Raw genomic sequence first — 19,577 nt, 5'->3', positions numbered from 1 at the left:
AAAGATCTTGGTGACAAAAAAGCATCTGCTGTCTGAAGTGAGTTCATCAGGAGGTGACCCCCTTGGAAACCCCTGTGAAAATGAACAATAAGCACCCAGAGCAAACCGGGCTATCGGGATTGTGTGGCGTGGGGGATGGGGGACTCGTACTGGAGTATTGAGAGGGTAAAGTCAGATTTATGGATATCTGATTCAGATTCAGATCTATTTATCACTTGTACAGTGAAATGTGTCATTTGCATTAACAACCGACAGCCCTAGGGATGAGCTGGATGCAACCCTAAGTGTGGCCACACATTCCAGCGCCAACTTAGCATGTCCACAATGTTCAACAGAACACAACGAGCAACAAAACAACAGCAAAACAAGCCTCTTTCCTACCTCCCACACACCCACCCACACGGACAGTCCCACTCTAGCGGAGGCCTCGAGTCTCCAGGCCTCAGCCATCAGGCATTGAATTCTGAACTTCCAATTGACCGACGGGCTCAGTCGTTAGTATTGACCCCTGGACAAGCCAATGATGGGACCTGAACTCTGGGCACACTGATTCAAGTCAAGTCAAGTCAAGTCACTTTTTATTGTCATTTCGACCATAACTGCTGGCACAGTTCACAGTAAAAACGAGACAACGTTTTTCAGGATCATGGTGCTACATGAACAATACAAAAACTACACTGAACTACATGAAACAACACAAAAACTACACTAGACTACAGACCTACCCAGGACTGCATAAAGTGCACAAAACAGTGCAGGCATTACAATAAATAATAAACAAGACAATAGACACAGCAGAGGGCAGTAGGTTGGTGTCAGTCCAGGCTCTGGGTATTGAGGAGTCTGATGGCTTGGGGGAAGAAACTGTTACATAGTCTGGTCATGAGAGCCCGAATACTTCTGTGCCTTTTGCCAGATGGCAGGAGGGAGAAGAGTTTGTATGAGGGGTGTGTGGGGTCCTTCATAATGCTGTTTGCTTTGCGGATGCAGCGTGAGGTGTAAATGTCTGTAATGGCAGGAAGAGAGACCCTGATGATCTTCTCAGCTGACCTCACTATCCGCTGCAGGGTTTTGCGATCCGAGATGGTGCAATTTCTGAACCAGGCAGTGATGCAGCTGCTCAGGATGCTCTGAAGACAACCTCTGTAGAATGTGGTGAGGATGGGGGGTGGGAGATGGACTTTTCTCAGCCTTCGCAGAAAGTAGAGACACTGCTGGGCTTTCTTTGTTATGGAGCTGGTGTTGAGGGACCAGGTGAGATTCTCCGCCAGGTGAACACCAAGAAATTTGGTGCTCTTAACAATCTTTACGGAGGAGTCGTCGATGTTCAGCGGAGAGTGTCGTTCCGTGTCCTCCTGAAGTCAACAACCATCTCTTTTCTTCTGTTCACATTCAGAGACAGGTTGCTGGCTCTGCACCAGTCCGTTATCCACCGCACCTCCTCTCTGTATGCTGACTCATCGTTCTTGCTGATGAGACCCACCATGGTCGTGTCATCGGCGAACTTGATGATGCAGTTCGAGCTGTGTGTTGCAGCAGTCGTGGGTCAGCAGAGTGAACAACAGTGGACTGAGCACACAGCCCTGGGGGACCCCGTGCTCAGTGTGATGGTGTTGGAGATACTGCTCCCGATCCGGACTGACTGACCGATTGCCTAGCCCTTGTGCCCCCTGCTCACACAGACATCCGATCCCATAGATCTAGGACATTCCGATATCCAGTGCTCTGGCTTTTGAGTGCGGAGAAGGCAAGGACTCAGGATGGTCTTCACATCCACATCGCTGGCCCTCTGGCCAATGTGGATTATTGCTTAAGACGCCTGCGTTTCTCCGAGTACGAGCTCTTAGAGTTCATGCCGCCTCGAGGCAGGGTGAAGAATGCTCTGCCAACGTTCAGTGGAGTCAGGACCGGTTGGGTGCGTGGATATGGAGATGGTTCTTTGACTGCCGTTACTGTGTCCAAGTCGTATTATTGAAGCTCTCCATTCAACGTGAGATAGCCACATTTCACGTCATTGTGCTAAGTGCTAAGCACTGCTCTCTGTGAGGAGTTTGTACGTTCACCCCATGGGCAGTGTGGCTTTCCTCTGCCTGCCCCGGTTTCCTCCCACAGTCCACAGACATAGCACTTGGTCGGCTAATTGCTGATTGTAAATTGTGCTGTGACTAAACTAGGGTTAAATCAGGCGTTGCTGGGTGGCGTGGCTGGAAGGGACCATTCCAGGCTGTCTTTCAATTAATAAATAAGTTAAAAGGATTTACAAATTCTCAAGATTCCCAAGCCTCCATATAACAAAGGCACGAACTTCACTTTGAGAGTGCTCAGCTCAACTCTTCCATGCGGCAAAAACAAAAGGAGCTCCACTCCCTCCAGCCGAGGTACATCCAAGGCCAGGAATTGGAAATGGTGAATCCCCAGAATCATGACAGTGTGTGTCCTCAGCACCTAGAGGAGGGAGTGAGGACAAATGAAGGAGAAGAGGGTGGCTGGAGAGAGAGGGGATAGGAGGGGAGGGTGAAGGAAAGAGGAGAAGGTAGTGAGGACAGATGGAGGAATGGAATGCAAATGGGGAACCCATTGATGGAACAGAGGAAGTGAGAATGGTCTTCTGTTCACTTGAGAGCATCAACTGCCTCTGAGTCTGTTGATCCATTTTCTTTCTTGCTTTCCCACAGTCAACAAAAAGAACTGCTTGCTTCCCTCGGCACCACTTACCCTTCATGTGGGAGTTCTCATCTTTCCTGTTGATGAGCAGGTGCCTGGGACTCTCCGGGCACCATGGAAGCATGGCCAGCTGGATCAGGGCTAGCACAGCACAGGACGCCAGCAACAGAGGCCACCACTCATCTGAGCCCAAAATCTCTCTGCAAGTCATATCACAACACAGATTCACTTGTGCTCACCTTGTGCATTGTGTGGGTGCTGCGATGGAACAACACTGGAACGCTGTTCCTCTGAATATTCCTCAGTTCACAGAGATTTACTTAAAACTTACATTAGATTTGAACAGGATAAATGACCCAAACAATATTACTTTATGCTTTGACAATAATCATTAAAGTCTCTCTATTGTCTACCTTTTGCCCTACTATGACGTTTCTCTATTTTTTTTGCACACTCTTTTCTTCATGTCTTGTATAATTATGTACTATTGCCTGAATCCCTGTGCCTGGGATTCTGCTACAAACAGGCTTCCCACTGTGATTGTAACCCCACCATACCTGTGCATGTGAAAATAAACTCGACTCGACTGGATAACTTGGCCTTTAGACCTTTAGTACCTGGCGTCAAGGAGCGGGTGTTGTTAAGCACCAGATACCATGACGATATGATGGGACTTGGGATAAATGTAGGGTACTTTCCTTAGTTAACGTCACTATATAAATGCTGGCAAATTATTGTTGATGAGGCAGATGATTACATTCAGAGGATTATGGGTCCATGTGAGGAGGAGAATGGGTTATTTAGGATAATGAAAGAGCAGATTATTATTTAAAATGATAAAAATTTGCAATGTGCTGTTGTGTAGAGGGACTTGGGAGTGTTTGTGCATGAATCACAAAAGGTTGGTCTGCAGGTGCAGCAGAGTATCAAGAAGGCAAATGGTTTGTTGGTCTTCACTGCTAGAGGGATTGAATTTAAGAGCAGGGAGGTTATGCTGCAGCTGTACGGGCTACTAGTGAGGCCGCACCTGGAGTACTGCGTGCAGTTCTGGTCTCCTTACTTGAGGAAGGATAAACTGGCTTTGGAGGCAGTGCAGAAGAGATTCACCAGGTTGATTCCAGAGATGAGAGGGTTAGACTATGAGGAGAAATTGAGTTGCCTGGGTCTGTACTCACAGGAACTCAGAAGAATGAGAGGAGATCTTATAGAAATATATAAAATGATGAAAGGAATAGATAAGATAGAGGCAGGAAAGTTGTTTCCACTGGTAGGTGAGACTAGAACTAGGGGAGATAGCCTCAAGATTTGGGAGAGTAGATTTAGGATGAAGATGAAGAGGAACTACTTTTCCCAGAGAGTGATGAATCTGTGGAATTCTCTGCCCAATGAAGCAGTGGAGGCTACCTCAGTAAATATATTTAAGACAAGGTTGGATAGATTTTTGTATAGTAGGGGAATTAGGGGTTATGGGGAAAAGGCAGGTAGGTGGAGATGAGTCCATGGCCAGATCAGCCATGATCTTATTGAATGGCAGGGGAGGCTCGATGGGCCGGATGGCCTACTCCTGCTACTATTCCTTATGTTCTTATACACATCCAGGGTTGTAGGGAACAAAAGAACGAATCCACGGAATAATTAAAAAACGGGTCCACAAGTTACACAGGGCCCTTGACTAGGAGAGCAGTGTTGGTGGAAGAGTGGAGGAGTCGAATTATTGTGTGCAAATGTATGTGTGCATGTGTGTGGGGGTGTGTGCAAGTCTGTCAGGATCATGGGACTGTGGCATGGGTGGGTGCAGGCACAGAGGGATGGGTCGCAGAGACAAAGTAATCCCAGGTTCATCTGGGTGGCTCCTACTGGCTTTTCTGTAGGGCTGAGGATTTCAGGATGAGCCCAAGATGTTGTGGTGCTGATGTGCCAGCTCCACTGGAGTTGGAACCCTGGAGGGAATGCTGGATTCAGGTTGAGTCCAGGGGGCTGTCAGGTGTGTTCCAGGGGTGAAGAACTATGGGGCCTAAGTGAGTGTTACCTTGGAGAGGAGGCAAGTGTGATAGGAAAGCCAGCTAATGGGCCATAGTCCTTGCATTGTCTGTGAGGTGCGTACTGGGGGTTACAGGGAAAGATCTGAAACACAGCCCTGGTCTGCGAGTGTTGGACAGCTCGACTGCTTTGAGCTGCTTCTCTGAACTGATTCTAAGACCTACAGATGAACTTTCAAGGCCTCATGCTCTCAGTACAACTTTTATTTGCAGTTTGTCTTCTTTTGGACATTACTTATCCGCCAGTCTTTGCTTATGTACAGTTTTTAGTAAAGTTCTATTGTATTTCCTTTTTTTGAGAATGCCTGCAACAAAATGGTGAACCATATGTTGTTAGATAATAAATGTACTTTGAAACTTGAGGTGTTTGAGACAAAGGGAGGCTGACCTCACGGGAGGTTCAGCACACGGAATGTAGGTCAAAAGTTCCTGTCCAAACGGATGGAGTTCTGGGAATACGGAACAATAGGGGTCAGGCTGAGCTCTTGTTGGGGCAATGCTGGTTTGGAGTCTCACATGGTAACAGGAGATGGGCAGGCCTGGCTACTGGGTTTCGTAATCAAGGTGGTAACAAGTAGAGGGGTGGGCACAATATGGAGTGCACATCAAATTTAATGTCTACTTCAAGTCAAGTCAAGCTTGTTGTCACTTAACTACAGTATATACACGTGTATAATGTATATAGAAATGAGACGACATTTCTCCACAGCAGGGTGTACACAGTGGTACACAGAACACACAGCAGCTTATGAAGGTAAGGATAAAATCCACAGATGAAGCATGCATAAATAATAAACTAGGTGCATAAATTAAATGCTGTAAGGGACAGAACAGATTAACCGGTGACACTTCGAATACAATGCAGCAGGGTGTTCAGAAGCCTAATGGCCTGAGTGAAGAATCTGTTTCCCATCCTGATCGTTCTTGTTTTTATGCATCAGAGTCTCCTGCTTGATGGTAGAAAGTCAAAGAGGGTGCTGGATGGATGTGTGGGATCCTTGTTAATACTAAGGTCCCTGTGTACACAGCGCTCCTGATAAATGTTCCCAATGGGTGGTAGGGAGACCCCTATGATCCTCTCAGCTGTTCTCATAGCCCATTTTAGGGACTTCCAGTCCGATGCTCGGCTGCTCCCAGACCAGATGGAGATGCAACTTGTCAGGATGCTCTGAATGGTGCTCCTGTAAAATGCAGCTGAGATAGGGGCACAGGTAAGATGGTGAAGATTTCACTACATGTGTGATCTTGCTGAATGTTGTGCCGATCTTTTAACCCATTCTAAGATCTAACTAACCCTTCCCTCATATAGCCCTCTATTGTTCTATCATCCTTCTGCCTATCTAAGAGTTTCTTAAATGCCCCTAATGTATTTGCCTCTCTCAAAAATGACTATGATTTTGTCTCCTATGTCTCTATATAATTGTCTAGTCTGAAACATCTACCCAACACCCAGGGATGGAAGAAATGTAAAATCCTAGAACCTACCTCAGTCCTATGAACTGTCCCACCACCAATCCTGCTGCAGTAAATGGAGCAAACGAGAGGGCCACTGTCCCACGGATCTCCTTTGGAGCACTCTCACCGAGATACAAGGGATTAATGTTGAATCCCACGCCTGAAGAGCAAAGGGGAATGAAGATACTCTTCACTCATACACTTACTGAAAGTTTATCACATTACACTCATCACATTCCACATTCAACTTGCAAGTTTGTATTCTTGGCATTAGGTGAGACACTGAAATTTTAGCATTGCATTATAAAGCTTCATTCCATGGAAGAAGCCACACAGTGCATACAACCAGTGAGTCCCACTTCTTTGCTCTTCCCCTGAGGCTGCTGTGGCTTTCTGACATCTCCTGGAAGGATCATACCTCCAATCCCAGACTTCTTACACTCACTGAGACGCCAGTCACCCTTGCATCGAATCAGCAAAAAAGGCTGTGCTAGCTTGAGCATTTACTCTGGAGATGGATTGCCAGATCATCAAGGATAAACTGGAAGGTTAGTCTGTGGGAAGGAAAAGATCTGAGGGGAGTTCAGTTTAAAGACGATTTGAAAAGGTAATTGGAAACTCTCAACATTGATTCTGACAAGGGTGAAAATGGAGTTAAAGGCAACAGAGAATGGACACATTGGCTGTTAGAAAGGATAAAAGATTAGTTAAGAATAATTACAGGAGTAGGGGTTGCCAGTTATTTGTGGACTTTGGGGTTTGCTTTTGTTGGAGTCACCCCGCTCTTCAAGCCCAAGGTGAGTCCTTTCTGCATCAGTTGTGCTTGTCAGAAACCTTTGAGGTAGTGTTCATTCAATGTACAGCATATTTCCACCTTAATTAAACAAAACAGACGTAATAACAAGGGGAATTGAGTATAGGAGCAAAGAGGTCCTTCTGCAGTTGTACAGGACCCTGGTGAGACTACACCTGGAATATTGTGTACAGTTTTGGTCTCCAAATTTGAGGAAGGACATTCTAGCTATTGAGGGAGTGCAGCGTAGGATCACGAGGTTCATTCCCAGGAGGCAGGAAACATGTTCCCGATGTTGGGGGAGCCCAGAACCAGAGGCCACAGTTTAAGAATAAGGGGTAGACCATTTAGAACGGAGTTCAGGAAAAACTTTTTCACACAGAGGGTTGTGGTTCTGTGGAATGTTCTGCCTCAGAAGGCAGTGGCGGCCAATTCTCTGGATTCTTTCAAGAAAGAGTTAGATAGAGCTCTTAAAGGTAGCGGAGTGAAGGGATATGGGGAGAAGGCAGGAAAAGGGTACTGATTGTGGATGATCAGCCATGATTATAGTGAATGGTGGTGCTGGCTCAAAGGGCTGATTGGCCTACTCCTGCACCTATTGTCTATTGTAATAACCTGATAATATTTTACAGGGTGACGATCCTACTTTATCTTATAGTCCTACTATGTCGATACAGTAGATGAGTGAACATACAGAATAACATATTTTAAACTACTAAATCACACGTGGTACTTATACTTGTTATTTGTGTGCATTAAAGAGTTCTGTAACAAGTGGGAGACTACTTCGGACGGAGTGTATTAAAAACAGGGTGGTATCTCCACTGGACAAGGCCAGAATGGTAAGTTATTGTTTTTTTTATTTCATTAAAGATACAGCACAATAACAGTCCCATCTTGTTTAGGAGCCCACACTGCCCAATTACACCCATATGATCATTAACCTAGCAGCCACATGGCTTTGGAATGTGGAAGGAAACCGGATCATCTAGAGGAACGTACAAGCTCTGCATTCTTCAGCAGAATACACAGACAGTGGCTGGAATTGAATCTGGGTCTCTGGGTCACTGGCTCCAGAATAACATAAAGCTAAGTGCTACGCTATCGTTTCTCCCCAATACGTTATGCTATTTTCCCAAGGCCATTTCCTACTCCCTGCTTTGAAAGAAAATAGATACCTGAGTTTACTCCAGAAAAGAATCTTCCAATTATGATCATCTCAAAGGATTTGGCTGTTCTGCTCAGACCCATCAGCAACGCACCAATGAGCACGAAAACATTGCTCAGTAACAGTGAATTCCTCCTGTGTAGGAACAATTTAACAGTCAGAGAGTGTCACGTGATTTCCATATTTTCATAATAATGTAATTATGAGATCCAATCTGATCTGGATTTGAACGTATTAAGTCAGAAAAGTGCTCCAAACAAGTTTATATACGAGTGCATCCGAGTGCATTTGGGTGTATCACAGCTCAGTGACTGCAAGGAACTGCAGAGAGTTGTGTGACATTGGGTTTGCTGACTGCGAACTTCTAACCTGAAGTGAAGACCTTAAGCCCTAAACAGCCATGAGTACTCTCACTAAAGGGAGGTCCTACTGTAACCACCCAATCTTCAAAGAATAGTTTACTTCCCTGTTTATTCTCCGTGGTGAGTTTAGCTGCCAATACCCACTATTTGAATGGTGGGTCCCCTCTCCCTACCAAAGTGAAGATACTTCCAGCTAACAAAGTAGATTAAAACACAGTTCATTTATATTCAGTGATACATGTTTAAATTCAAGCAACTTTCTTAAAACACATTTAAAGCTCAGAGAGAATTTTTACCTTAAACATTTCCAGATTATGAACCATTTCTAAAACACAAACCACATAGCATTTCTAAATCACAAAGTATAAAGGATCTCCAAAACACAGGTACAACTCCTATAAACTAAAATGACATACCACGGTACAGACAAACAAATCGTCTGTCGCAGAAACCAAAGCTGGAAGAATGGATTCTAGTTTACCCTGTGTTCCTTTCACATTTTTTCCTGATGCTCTTTCCCCATTCCGAATAAGACTGAACTGCTTTCTACATTTATAATCCTTTTCTCCACTTGGGTGATTTCACACATATATGATATTTCCTCAGATATCCTTTTAACACAAATGGTCTAAAACCATCTTGGAGATATAGATCTCAATTAATACTGAAAATGCTGTGAAGCTAACGTCCTTCTGTACATAAAATCTTTGAATTATAAACACATCAGTTATTGATATGCTAAATTGTATTAGCCATCTATTTGGCAATGTAAAAGTCAGGTTGTCTGTTTGAACCAAGCCAAATTAAACAACCCATTATCTTATATTACACCTTGAGCAGTAATAAAGCAGGTACAGTGAGCTAGCAATCTGCTACATAGACAGAGCTTGTTTGCAAAGCTATGTTTTTAACCTCAAGCTAATCATTGCTATACATTTACATTTTAAAAACTGAAGAGTCGCTCCCTAAACAAAGCAATATTACTTTGGAAGTTTACCTATCATTGTTTTTGGTCTAACCAAGTCGCAGATGCTGTTTAGAAAACTGAGATTAGCAAACAACCAAGGAGTGAATATCCATCACAGTTGTGGACAGAGCTCAGCACATAATGGAAATCAGCCTCCCATCCATGGACTCTGTCGAAACTTCCTGCTGCCTCAGTAAAGTATCCAACATAATCAAAGATTCCAGGCACCCCAGGCATTCTTTCTTCTCCCATCTTCATCGGGCAGAAGATACAAAGTGGGAAAGTAGGTGCCACCAGGTTCAAGAACAGCTTCTATCCCACTGTTATAAAACCATGGAATGGTTCCCTAGTTCGACAAGATAGACTCTTGACCTCACAGTCTACATCATCTACCTGCTACCTGCACGGAACATTCTCTGTAACACTTCATTCTGCATTCTGTTATTGTTTTAACTTGTGCTACCTCAATGGACTGTTGTTAATGAATTGATCTGTATGAATAATATGCAAGGCAAGTTTTTCACTTTACCTTGGTAATGTGACTATAATAAACCAATTTACCAATTTAATTTTGCATCATTCCATAACCTACAAGTATATCAGTTCCTCTACCTTCTTGTAGTTATTGTGAGGCCTATAGTCTAACCCCATTGATTCCACATTTAAACTTTGCCAATTTTAAATTTAACAATTTAAGAGAACATTTATTGAAATTCTCAGCAACAAATGTTTTAATGTCTCAGAGCCTGTAAGATTAGAAAAGGCTGTTTTCTCATTGAAGGATTTAACCTTATCGGGTGATAGAACAACAGCCAAATTAACCTCTGATCCCAGAAGTCAAAATTTAATCAGGTGTCATCTTACTGGAATTCCAAATTTCAGGGAATTGCAAGAATGGGGCAGGAGGTTAATGAAGAAGAGGGTGACAGAGGATGGATGGATGGATAGATGGAGGGAGTAGATGGGAAAGGAAAGAAGGAATAGCTGGAGGAAGAACACTGGGAAGGATGAGGATGCGAATGCAGAATGGAAGATGAAGAAGCTAGGTTGACTTGGATATGGCTAATGATATAGGGAGACTATGAAGAGAAAGGTAATAGGTGGAAAAGTAAAAAGAGAATTGAGATAAAGTGTGGCAGCACACTGGAAGTAGAGAATTCAGAGGGAGATGGAAACACTGAAGATGGGGAAGAAAACAAAGGATTGCAGTCGAGAGGACCATGTTGTAAAGATGGAGGAAGGAGGATAGAAGACAGAGTAAGGGTGAATGGAGGACAGGATGCAGTGAGGAGATATCATGGTGGGAGAAAGACGTGGGAGTGAAATCAAATCTTTACGTGTTTGGGAGTTGGAAATTACAAATAACCTCAACAAGTCTTACCCCCTAATAAATGCAAATAGAAGTGGATATATCTGGATATCAGAATTCAACAAGCACATTTCTTTCATGATTCATACCTTCCAAATGTTATGGCCATGGGTCCAGCAATAAGAGCCCCAACCAGTCCTCCAACAGAGTAAGTGGCCACGATAAGGGTCCAGAAAAATGTAATGACCCTGTTCTCCAGCTGTGTATTGTAGCGTTTGGTCCAGGTCTCATTGATGAACTTCTGGACAAACTGATTAAAAGTTACAGATCTAGTTTTGGTTTTACAAATTTGGAGAACACCAATGTTTCTTTGTTGACCATAACTGTGGACTCACGGTTGTTGGTGCATTAATGATCGTCAGGTTCAAGCCAAACTGGAAGGTGCCACCAATGCAGGCAGAAAAGATGGTCAGGAGGAGACCCCGAATCTGCAGCTAAAGGAACAAAAAGAAAGCAAAGAGGATTATTTTCTGTAGGCACCATTTATTTTGAAAGGAAGATAAGAGCAGACATTTAATCAAGACTTTCACATCCCAAAACGAGCAGCCGAAGTTTTACTGCAGCTACAACCGAGAAATTCAATCACTTTTCTGTTTTGTTGGGCAAACTGCATTTGTCTGAATTTTATAGTAATTTGTTTGTGCTATTCACCAGTGACTTGCTTCTACATTATGGTATTCTTTTCAACACTGCTTATTCCAATATTGTATCTTTCAGCTGATTGCTGAGCTGAGAAATTCAAGAGTGTAGGAAGGGATTTGCTTTGATAGGATTGGGTAGGATATTTCAGTTGTATGAAATCATGAGTGTTACCCAAAATGGTACTTGGAGCTTTGAGCAGCAGCAAATCAGAGGTCATAAGCCTGAGAAAACATAATTCACCCATGTTCACCGAATGAGTGAATAGGCAGTGATTTGCAGCGGTTTGGAGCTTTGAGCAGCAGCAAATTGGAGATCGGAAGCCTGAGAAAACATAGTTCACTCAGATTCACAATTGAATAGAAAAAGTAGAAAATCATGGCAGTTTCGTGCTTTGTTCAGGTGCCAATCAGAATTTGGGATTGATTGGCAACATCAAATTAAAATAAGGCAGGGTCAAGCGGAGCAGCCATTGTTGGAGTGGTCAGTGTTGGAGTGGAGATTTTTTTAGGCTTTAACCGTTTGAGGCTTCAGTGAGTGAAGGCAAAAAAGCTGTAGGTGGAGTTCCCCCACCTCCATGGTTTATTGTTCTTCCTACTTTATATATGATCAGTTAGAACAGGATAGTGGAAATGTTCCTCTTGTGGGATGTGGGAAGACAGGGAGACCTCCAGTATCTCTGATGACTACGCCTGTAAGAAGTGCATCCAGCTATGGCTTCTAACCGTACGCGCTAAGGAGTTGGTGCTGGAACTGGATGAACTCTAGATCATATGGGAGGGAGGATGAGAGAGTGATAGATAGGGCATGTAGAGAGGTATATACACCCAAGGTGCAGGACACAGGAAGCTGGGTGGCTGTCGGGAAGGGGAAAGGGATTAAACAGCCAGTGCAGAATACTCAAGTGGCCATCCCCCCAAACGACAGATATACCACTATGGATACTGTTGGGGGGGTGTGGGGGGCGGGGAATGACCTAGCAGAGGAAAGTCACAGAAATTAGGTCTCTAGCACTGAGTCTGACTCTGCGATTCAGAAGGGAAAGGAGGAGAAGAGGTGAGCTGTGGTGACAGGGATTTGTTAGGGGAGTAGAAAGGAGGTTCTGTGGACGAGAATGAAATTCCTGGATGGTATGTTGCCTCCAGGGTGTCAACGTCCACGATATCTCAGATTGAGTCCTCAGTAAGCTTAAGTGAGAAAGTGAACAGCCAGAAGCTGTGGTCCATGTAGAAACCAATGACGTAGGTAGGACAAGTGATGAGTTTCTGCAAAGTGAGTTCAGGGAGTTAGGTGCTAAGTTAAATGGCAGGATCCCCAGGGTTGTGATATTAGGATTTCCACCTGTGCCACGTGCTAGAGAGACAAGAAATCGGCAGATTACAGTTTAACACATGGCTAAGCAGTTGGGCATAAGATTTTTGGATCATTAGGCTGTCTTACAGGGAAGGTGAGTCCTTTACAGAAGGGATGGTTTGCACCTGAACTGGAAGGGGACTAATATTCTAGTGGGAAGGTTTGCTAGTGCTGTACGGTGCAATTTAAACTGGAGTTTCAGGAGGGTGGGAACCAGAGTGCCATAACAGATAGCGGAGAGGTTGCGGAGGCAGATGTTGGTAAATCCTCACACAGTCAGGAATCAAAAGATTGAGCGTGGTGTGACTAGTGTCCTGAACTGCGTATATTTCAATGCAGAAGTATCATACAGAAGGTGGATGAGCTCAGGGCATGGATCAACACATGGAATTATGATATTATAGCCATTAGTGGTTGCAGGAGAGGCAGGACTGACAGCTTAATATTCCAGGGTTGCGTTGTTTTAGACGTGATAGAGTGGGAGGGATTAGAGGAGGAGGGATGGCGTTACTAGTAGGGAAATTTCATGGCAGTGTTCAGTCAGGATAGACTGGAGAACTGGTCTAGTGAGGTGTTGTGGGTGGAACTGAGAAATGAGAAGTGTATGACCACATTAACGGGGTTTTATTAGAGACCGTGCAACAGTCGTAGGGATATAGAGGGACAAATTTTTAAAGAGATTGCAGACTGTTGCAAGAAACATAAGGTTGTTGTAGCCGGTGATTTTAACTTTCCACATATTGACTGGGACTCCAATACTGTAAAAGGACTAGATGGGATAGAGTTTGTCAAATGTGTTTGGAAAAGTCTTCTTCATCAGTGCGTAGAAGTCCCAACGAGAGAGCGTGCGATACTGGATCTGCTAATAGGGAAAGAGACAGGGCAGGCGACAGAAGTCTGTGTAGGGGAACATTTTGCATCTAGTGATCTGAATGCCATTAGTTTCAAAGTACGTATGCAAAAAGGTAAGTTTGGTCTGTGGATTGAGATTCTAAATTGGAGAAAGACCAATTTTGCTGGTACCAGAAACAACCTGGCAAATGTGGATTGGGACAGGCTGTTTTCTGGCAAATGTGTACTTGGAAAGTGGGAGGCCTTCAAATGTGAAATTCTGAGAGTACAGATCTTGTACGTGCATGTCAGAATAACAGGTGTATGGAACCTTGGTTATCAAGGGAAATTAAGGCCCTGGTTAAGAAAAAAAAAGGAGGGGCACAGTAGGAATAGATACAAAGGAGCAAATGATTTACTTACGGAGTATAGGAAATACAAGCGAATACTTATGAAGGAAATTAGGAGGGCCAAAAGAAGGGATGAAGTTGCTCCAGAGACAAGGTGAAGGAGAATCCTAAGGGATTCTACAGTTATGTTAAGAGCAAAAGGGTTGCAAGGAACAAAACTGGTCTCTGCAAAAATCAGAATGGTAATCTATTCAGGGAGCCAAAAGAGGTGGGGAAGATTTTGAATGATTTCTTTACATCTGTGTATACTCAGGAGATAGGCACAGAGTTTCGAGAAGTGAGGCAAAGTGACGTCAACTTCATGGGCTCTGTACAGATTACAGAGGAGGAGGTGTTTGTTGTCCTGAGGCAAATCAGTGTGGATAATTCCCCAGGCCCTGACAATCTGTTCCCCCGGACACTGTGGGAGGCAAGTGCAGAGATTGTCAGGGCCCTAGTAGAGATATTTAAATCATCCCTATTGACTGGAGGATTGGAGGGTAGCCACCATTGTTCCACTGCTTAAGAAAGACTCTAAAAATAAACCAAGAAGTTATAGACCGGTAAGGTTGACATCAGTCATGGGAAAGTTATTGGAAGATATTCTAAGGGACCAAATGCAAAATTATTTAGATAGACATGGACTGATTAAGGATAGTCAGAATGGCTTTGTGAGTGGCTGGTCACGTCTAAACAATCTTACAGAGATTTTTGAGAAAGTTATCAGGGAAGTTGATGAAGACAAGGCAGTGGATGTTGTCTAAATGGACTTTAACAAGGCTTTTGATAAGGTCCCGCATGGGAGTTTGGTCAAAAAGGTTTAGGTGCTCAGCATTCAAGGTGAGATAGTAAATTTGATTAGACATTGGTTTGTGGGAGAAGCCTAAGATTCGTAGTAGATAGTTGCCTCTCTGACTGGAAGTCTGTGACTTGTGAGTGCTGCAGGAATCAGTGCTGGGTCTGTTGTTGTGTGTCATCTATTTCAACGATCTGTATGATAATGTGGTTAACTGGATCAGCAAATTTGCATATGACACCAAATCCTCCTGGGAGTGGGGGAGAGGATGGCGGCACGACGACAGTGCACGCGGCCACTTCGGTGATGAATATCTGTTATTTGTCAAGTAGGGGACCATGCACAATCCTGATATGATGGAGACAGACGTGAGAGCACAGCTGAACATCTGGAAAACTTCTGAAATGCCCGCTTCGCTGCCCCTGCTACTGTGTGGTAACCGGAATCTCCGGAGCTGAAAGCCTCAAAATCCTCGGCTTTGCATGTTTCAACGGCCAGGGTGAGGTCGAAGGTGCTCGGCAGAGGATGGTGCTCAGGAGGCTGTATCGGAGAGGCTGCTCGGAAGCTCGGAGTTTTTGGACGGATAGACTCAGGGTCGGCTGGGGTCGGCTGCTTCCAAGGCTTCGGCAAGTTGACGGTGCCTGGAGGTTTATGGCAGGGAGTTTCTCCCTTTTACTGCCTGCTATCGGGGACTCAGGAGTCGATCGACTCAGGACTTTGAGACTTTTTTTTACTGTGCCTATGGTCTGTTCTTTATCATAGTCATAGTCATAGCCATAGTCATACTTTATTGATCTCGGGGGAAACTGGATTTTCGTTACAGTTGCTCCATAAATAATAAATAGTAATAAAACTATAAATAGTTAAATAGTAATATGTAAATTATGCCAGGAAATAAGTCCAGGACCAGCCTATTGGCTCAGGGTCAAAGTTGCTGGTGAACATAGCAGGCCAGGCAGCATCTCTAGGAAGAGGTACAGTCGACATTTCAGGCTGAGACCCTTCGTCAGGACTAACTGAAGGAAAAGCTAGTAAGAGATTTGAAAGTGGGAGCGGGAGAGGGAGATCCAAAATGATAGGAGAAGACAGGAGGGGGAGGGATGGAGCCAAGAGCTGGACAGGTGATTGGCAAAAGGGATATGAGAGGATCATGGGACAGGAGGCCGAGGAAGAAAGACAAGGGGGGAAAAACCCGGAGGATGGGCAAGGGGTATAGTCAGAGGGACAGAGGGAGAAAAAGGAGAGAGAGAGAAAGAATGTGTGTATATAAATAAATAACGGATGGGGTACGAGGGGGAGGTGGGGCATCAGCGGAAGTTAGAGAAGTCAATGTTCATGCCATCAGGTTGGAGGCTACCCAGACGGAATATAAGGTGTTGTTCCTCCAACCTGAGTGTGGCTTCATCTTTACAGTAGAGGAGGCCGTGGATAGACAGGTCAGAATGGGAACTGTAACATTTTAATTCCACATCCCATTCCCAGTCACCAGTATCTGTTATAGGTTCATACAGCATGGAAAGGTTCTTGATTAGTCAGGTTGTCAAAGGTTACAGGGATAAGACAGGACAAAGGGGTTGAGAGGGATAATAAATCAGTCATGATGCAGTGGCAGAACAGACGTGATGGCATGGACGGTCTAATTCTGCTCCATGGACTTATGGTCTTATGGCCCAACTCATCCATATTGTCCGGTGTAAATGTCGTTAAGATGTTGTGATTGTACCCATTGTTACAACTTCCTCTGGCAGCTCATTTAGTACCCACCATCCACTGTGTTAAACTTCCTCCTCTGGTCTCCTTTTATTTGTTCCCCTCTCACCTTTAACCATCTGTATGTCCTCCAGTTTTAGACGCTCCTATCCTGGGAAGAAGGCTGTAACCATTCACCCTATCTATGCCTTTCATGTATAACAAACCCACATAGGTATACCCCCAAGCCTCATGTACTCCTTGCAGAAAAATCCCAGCCTATCCAATTTCTCTTTCTCATAATTTTTTCTACACCCTTCTCAATTTATCAACATCCTTCCTCAACCTAGGTGACCAGAACTGCGCATGGTATTTGAAGTGTAGTCTTAGCAATGTCTTGAACAGCTGGGACATGTGTCGAGCATCTTTTAGGTACATGTTATAACAAACAACAAATTAACTCAGAGTGGATCAATCATTGCTACAAGGGAAGGCTACCATGGCACAAGGGCCAGTACGAGCTTCAATAAAACAGACCACATAATCACTCATTTATAGTATTAAGTCAAATTCAAGGACATTCAGCTTAATCAGTGTTTTTGGCATTCTTCCAATTACGCATCTGCTTGTCTTTCTGTAGTTTGTCATATACTCAAGGTCCATCAGCATAATGTTGTATGAACACTATTGCCCAAGCACTTTGGTACAATACAGGTTCCACTTTGTTACAGACAAAATTGCCATTTTGTTACTACAGGTAAAGTACCTTTCCACATCCCCTTCTTTTTGTCCTTTCATGACTACAGTGCACCTCACAAATATTGTAATTGAAATATGTATATATGTATCTAATCCAGTGATAGTTTCAAAAGCTAATTCAAAACTCCCTTTTCATCCATCCATTTTAATGAGTACCCATTCCTTTCCTTAATATCCTCTCCTTCATCCTGTTATTTCACACAAAAATTGTAAAAGAATAACAAATTTTCCTTGGGATGATTTCTTTCAATAAATATTTGGCTAGTGCATCATTCCTTCAACAAAGAGCTGCTTCAACCCACCGTGAAGAAAACATCAAGAATGACTAATACATATTTATATCCTTCACACAAAGGTAATTCTATGAAATCCATCTGTAAATTCATGAAAGGTCTATCAGAGCATGGTGTATGAGATCCTTCGAAATTCACTAGATTCCCTGGAGTCTGTGAAATACATATCATACATTATTCATAAATTTGATTTGCAGCATTTGATAAACTAGGGGCATGCCATGTTTGATTTATATGATCTATCAATCCCCTCTTCAGCCTCCAGGGAAAGATTTCCCGCCAAGTCATAATAAGCTGTACAGTGAAGATAACGGTGTCACTTACTGAGTTATAGATCTGAACAGAATCTAGAGAACTCTCCAGAGGCTTTCAAGGCACTCTCGTAAAAATGTTCCAAACTCCTTGATAAGTGGTTAATGAGTAACTGCACTTATACAAAATAGATTGACTACTACTGAAATAGTATAGCCACAATGGCTCCCTGGTAAGTCCCTCAGGAGTGTAGGTAATAGTAGCTCGCATTTTACATAATAAATCTCTTCCACATGAGTTCACAAGCACATCCGGAGAAAGTGAAAAGGTATGATATAATCCTGGTCTCCTATGCTAAATTCCACCGGTCTGACTTCAAGACATTAGTAGTCTGTCCACTGTTTGGGAAGGACAGAATGCAATTCAGGCCAAAGGAGACTAGCAATAATACAAATTGTGGGTTTCATAGCCTGCCCTTTCAGCAGTCCTGAATATTGTTCCGTTTTCTATGCTATCCTCTGTATATATTCCTCTGCAGAATCACCTCAACCTTCTTGTGTCCCCATAATCTTAGACAAAATTAGCCTTTTTTGGAAAGTCAGCCTGCAATGCATCATACATATTTTTTTTTAAAAATCTTCATTTGGTGTGATGGCAGCTCCTGGCCTGGCACTGTTATGGTGTTCTTGAAAGTCCTGAAATTTAACCTCAAAATATGAAATTAGGGCTAACCATTGCCTCGTTAAGGTATCCAAACCCATAATACTAGGTCCTTGACACAAAACAATAGTTTTAAGTTTCTAACTAGCTATTTCCAAACCTGTCTCAAAGTCTCCTGCTGTCCATGGTCAATATATACCCCTTGGTTCCCTGTCCATAATTCTTCCACTGATCTTTTGCCTTAATTATTAAACATATCCCATGATGGTGTCCCCTTATAAGCACATGGGTGGTGGGGAGTGGGGAGGGGTGGTAATGGAATAGGTGAAGGTTTTGTCTGAGTTGTGCCTGTGGGATGGAAACACTCCAGGAGAAGTCCCAGCCTGTGCTTCCCGTCCTTTGACTGGTTTTCCTCGTTGTGGTACATGTGGTGTGATACAAGAGTGAGACGCCAGGCATGTTTCAATGCTCTCAAATCAGGTTTAATTGATTATAGAAGATACCTGCCCACCACCTTAATATTATGAGTGCCACCAGCAACGTCATTGCAAACAATCTCCGAGTATAATCACAACTGGATTTCCAAGTGCAGCTTCCAATCGTTATTGTGTTTAGACACCCTGTAAGGAACCAACTGAGCATCTGTTGTGGGCCATCCCAAAGTTTTCATCACCTTAATGTGAACAGATTTTTCCTCAGGTTCCACAGCTGAGGCTTTAAGGAAAGCCTGGGTTGAGGGAATGATTATCATCCCAATTAAAATTTATTCCTGGTTGTTCAATGGGATTTGTTTTAGTGAAAATATCAGCAAAATGGACATGATACTTTCAAATTTTGGTTTATAAAGTAACCAGTATGTGCTTTCATTGGGAGAGAGTTTAAAGTGATGAAGAGCTTTATCTTTCTGAGTGGCACAAATAATGTAAGACAGGATAGGGAGTGTTGGATTTAAATCAGATTATTGATTATAGTAACATAGTTAATATGGAGTTCAAAGATGTTTGAGCTCCTGGAAATAAAACAGATGACACAATTTGGAAGGAAAGTATTTGTTAGATAAAGACAAGAAAAATCATAACCACATGGTCAGATCGACCTC

The 19,577-nt window shown here is 43.5% G+C and overlaps 1 protein-coding gene across 1 annotated transcript in view; it reads right to left on the bottom strand.

Annotated features, from left to right (window-relative positions):
* Positions 1-12,035, bottom strand: part of LOC140193377 (solute carrier family 2, facilitated glucose transporter member 11-like) — a 28,289-nt gene extending 16,254 nt beyond the window's left edge. Inside the window, exons 1-6 of the mRNA XM_072250713.1 lie at positions 12,030-12,035; positions 11,153-11,251; positions 10,907-11,067; positions 8,130-8,254; positions 6,189-6,318; positions 2,716-2,864 (exon numbers count right to left, since the gene is read on the bottom strand). Of these exons, the coding sequence (XP_072106814.1) occupies positions 2,716-2,864; positions 6,189-6,318; positions 8,130-8,254; positions 10,907-11,067; positions 11,153-11,251; positions 12,030-12,035 (670 nt within the window). The remainder of the gene's footprint in view (positions 1-2,715; positions 2,865-6,188; positions 6,319-8,129; positions 8,255-10,906; positions 11,068-11,152; positions 11,252-12,029) is intronic.
* Positions 12,036-19,577: the final 7,542 nt, after the last annotated feature.

This window comes from Mobula birostris, unplaced genomic scaffold (assembly GCF_030028105.1).
Source record: "Mobula birostris isolate sMobBir1 unplaced genomic scaffold, sMobBir1.hap1 scaffold_576, whole genome shotgun sequence".
Taxonomy (NCBI): domain Eukaryota; kingdom Metazoa; phylum Chordata; class Chondrichthyes; order Myliobatiformes; family Myliobatidae; genus Mobula; species Mobula birostris.
Note: the sequence above shows the minus strand (reverse complement) of the source record. Positions and strands in the feature narration are given on the sequence as shown.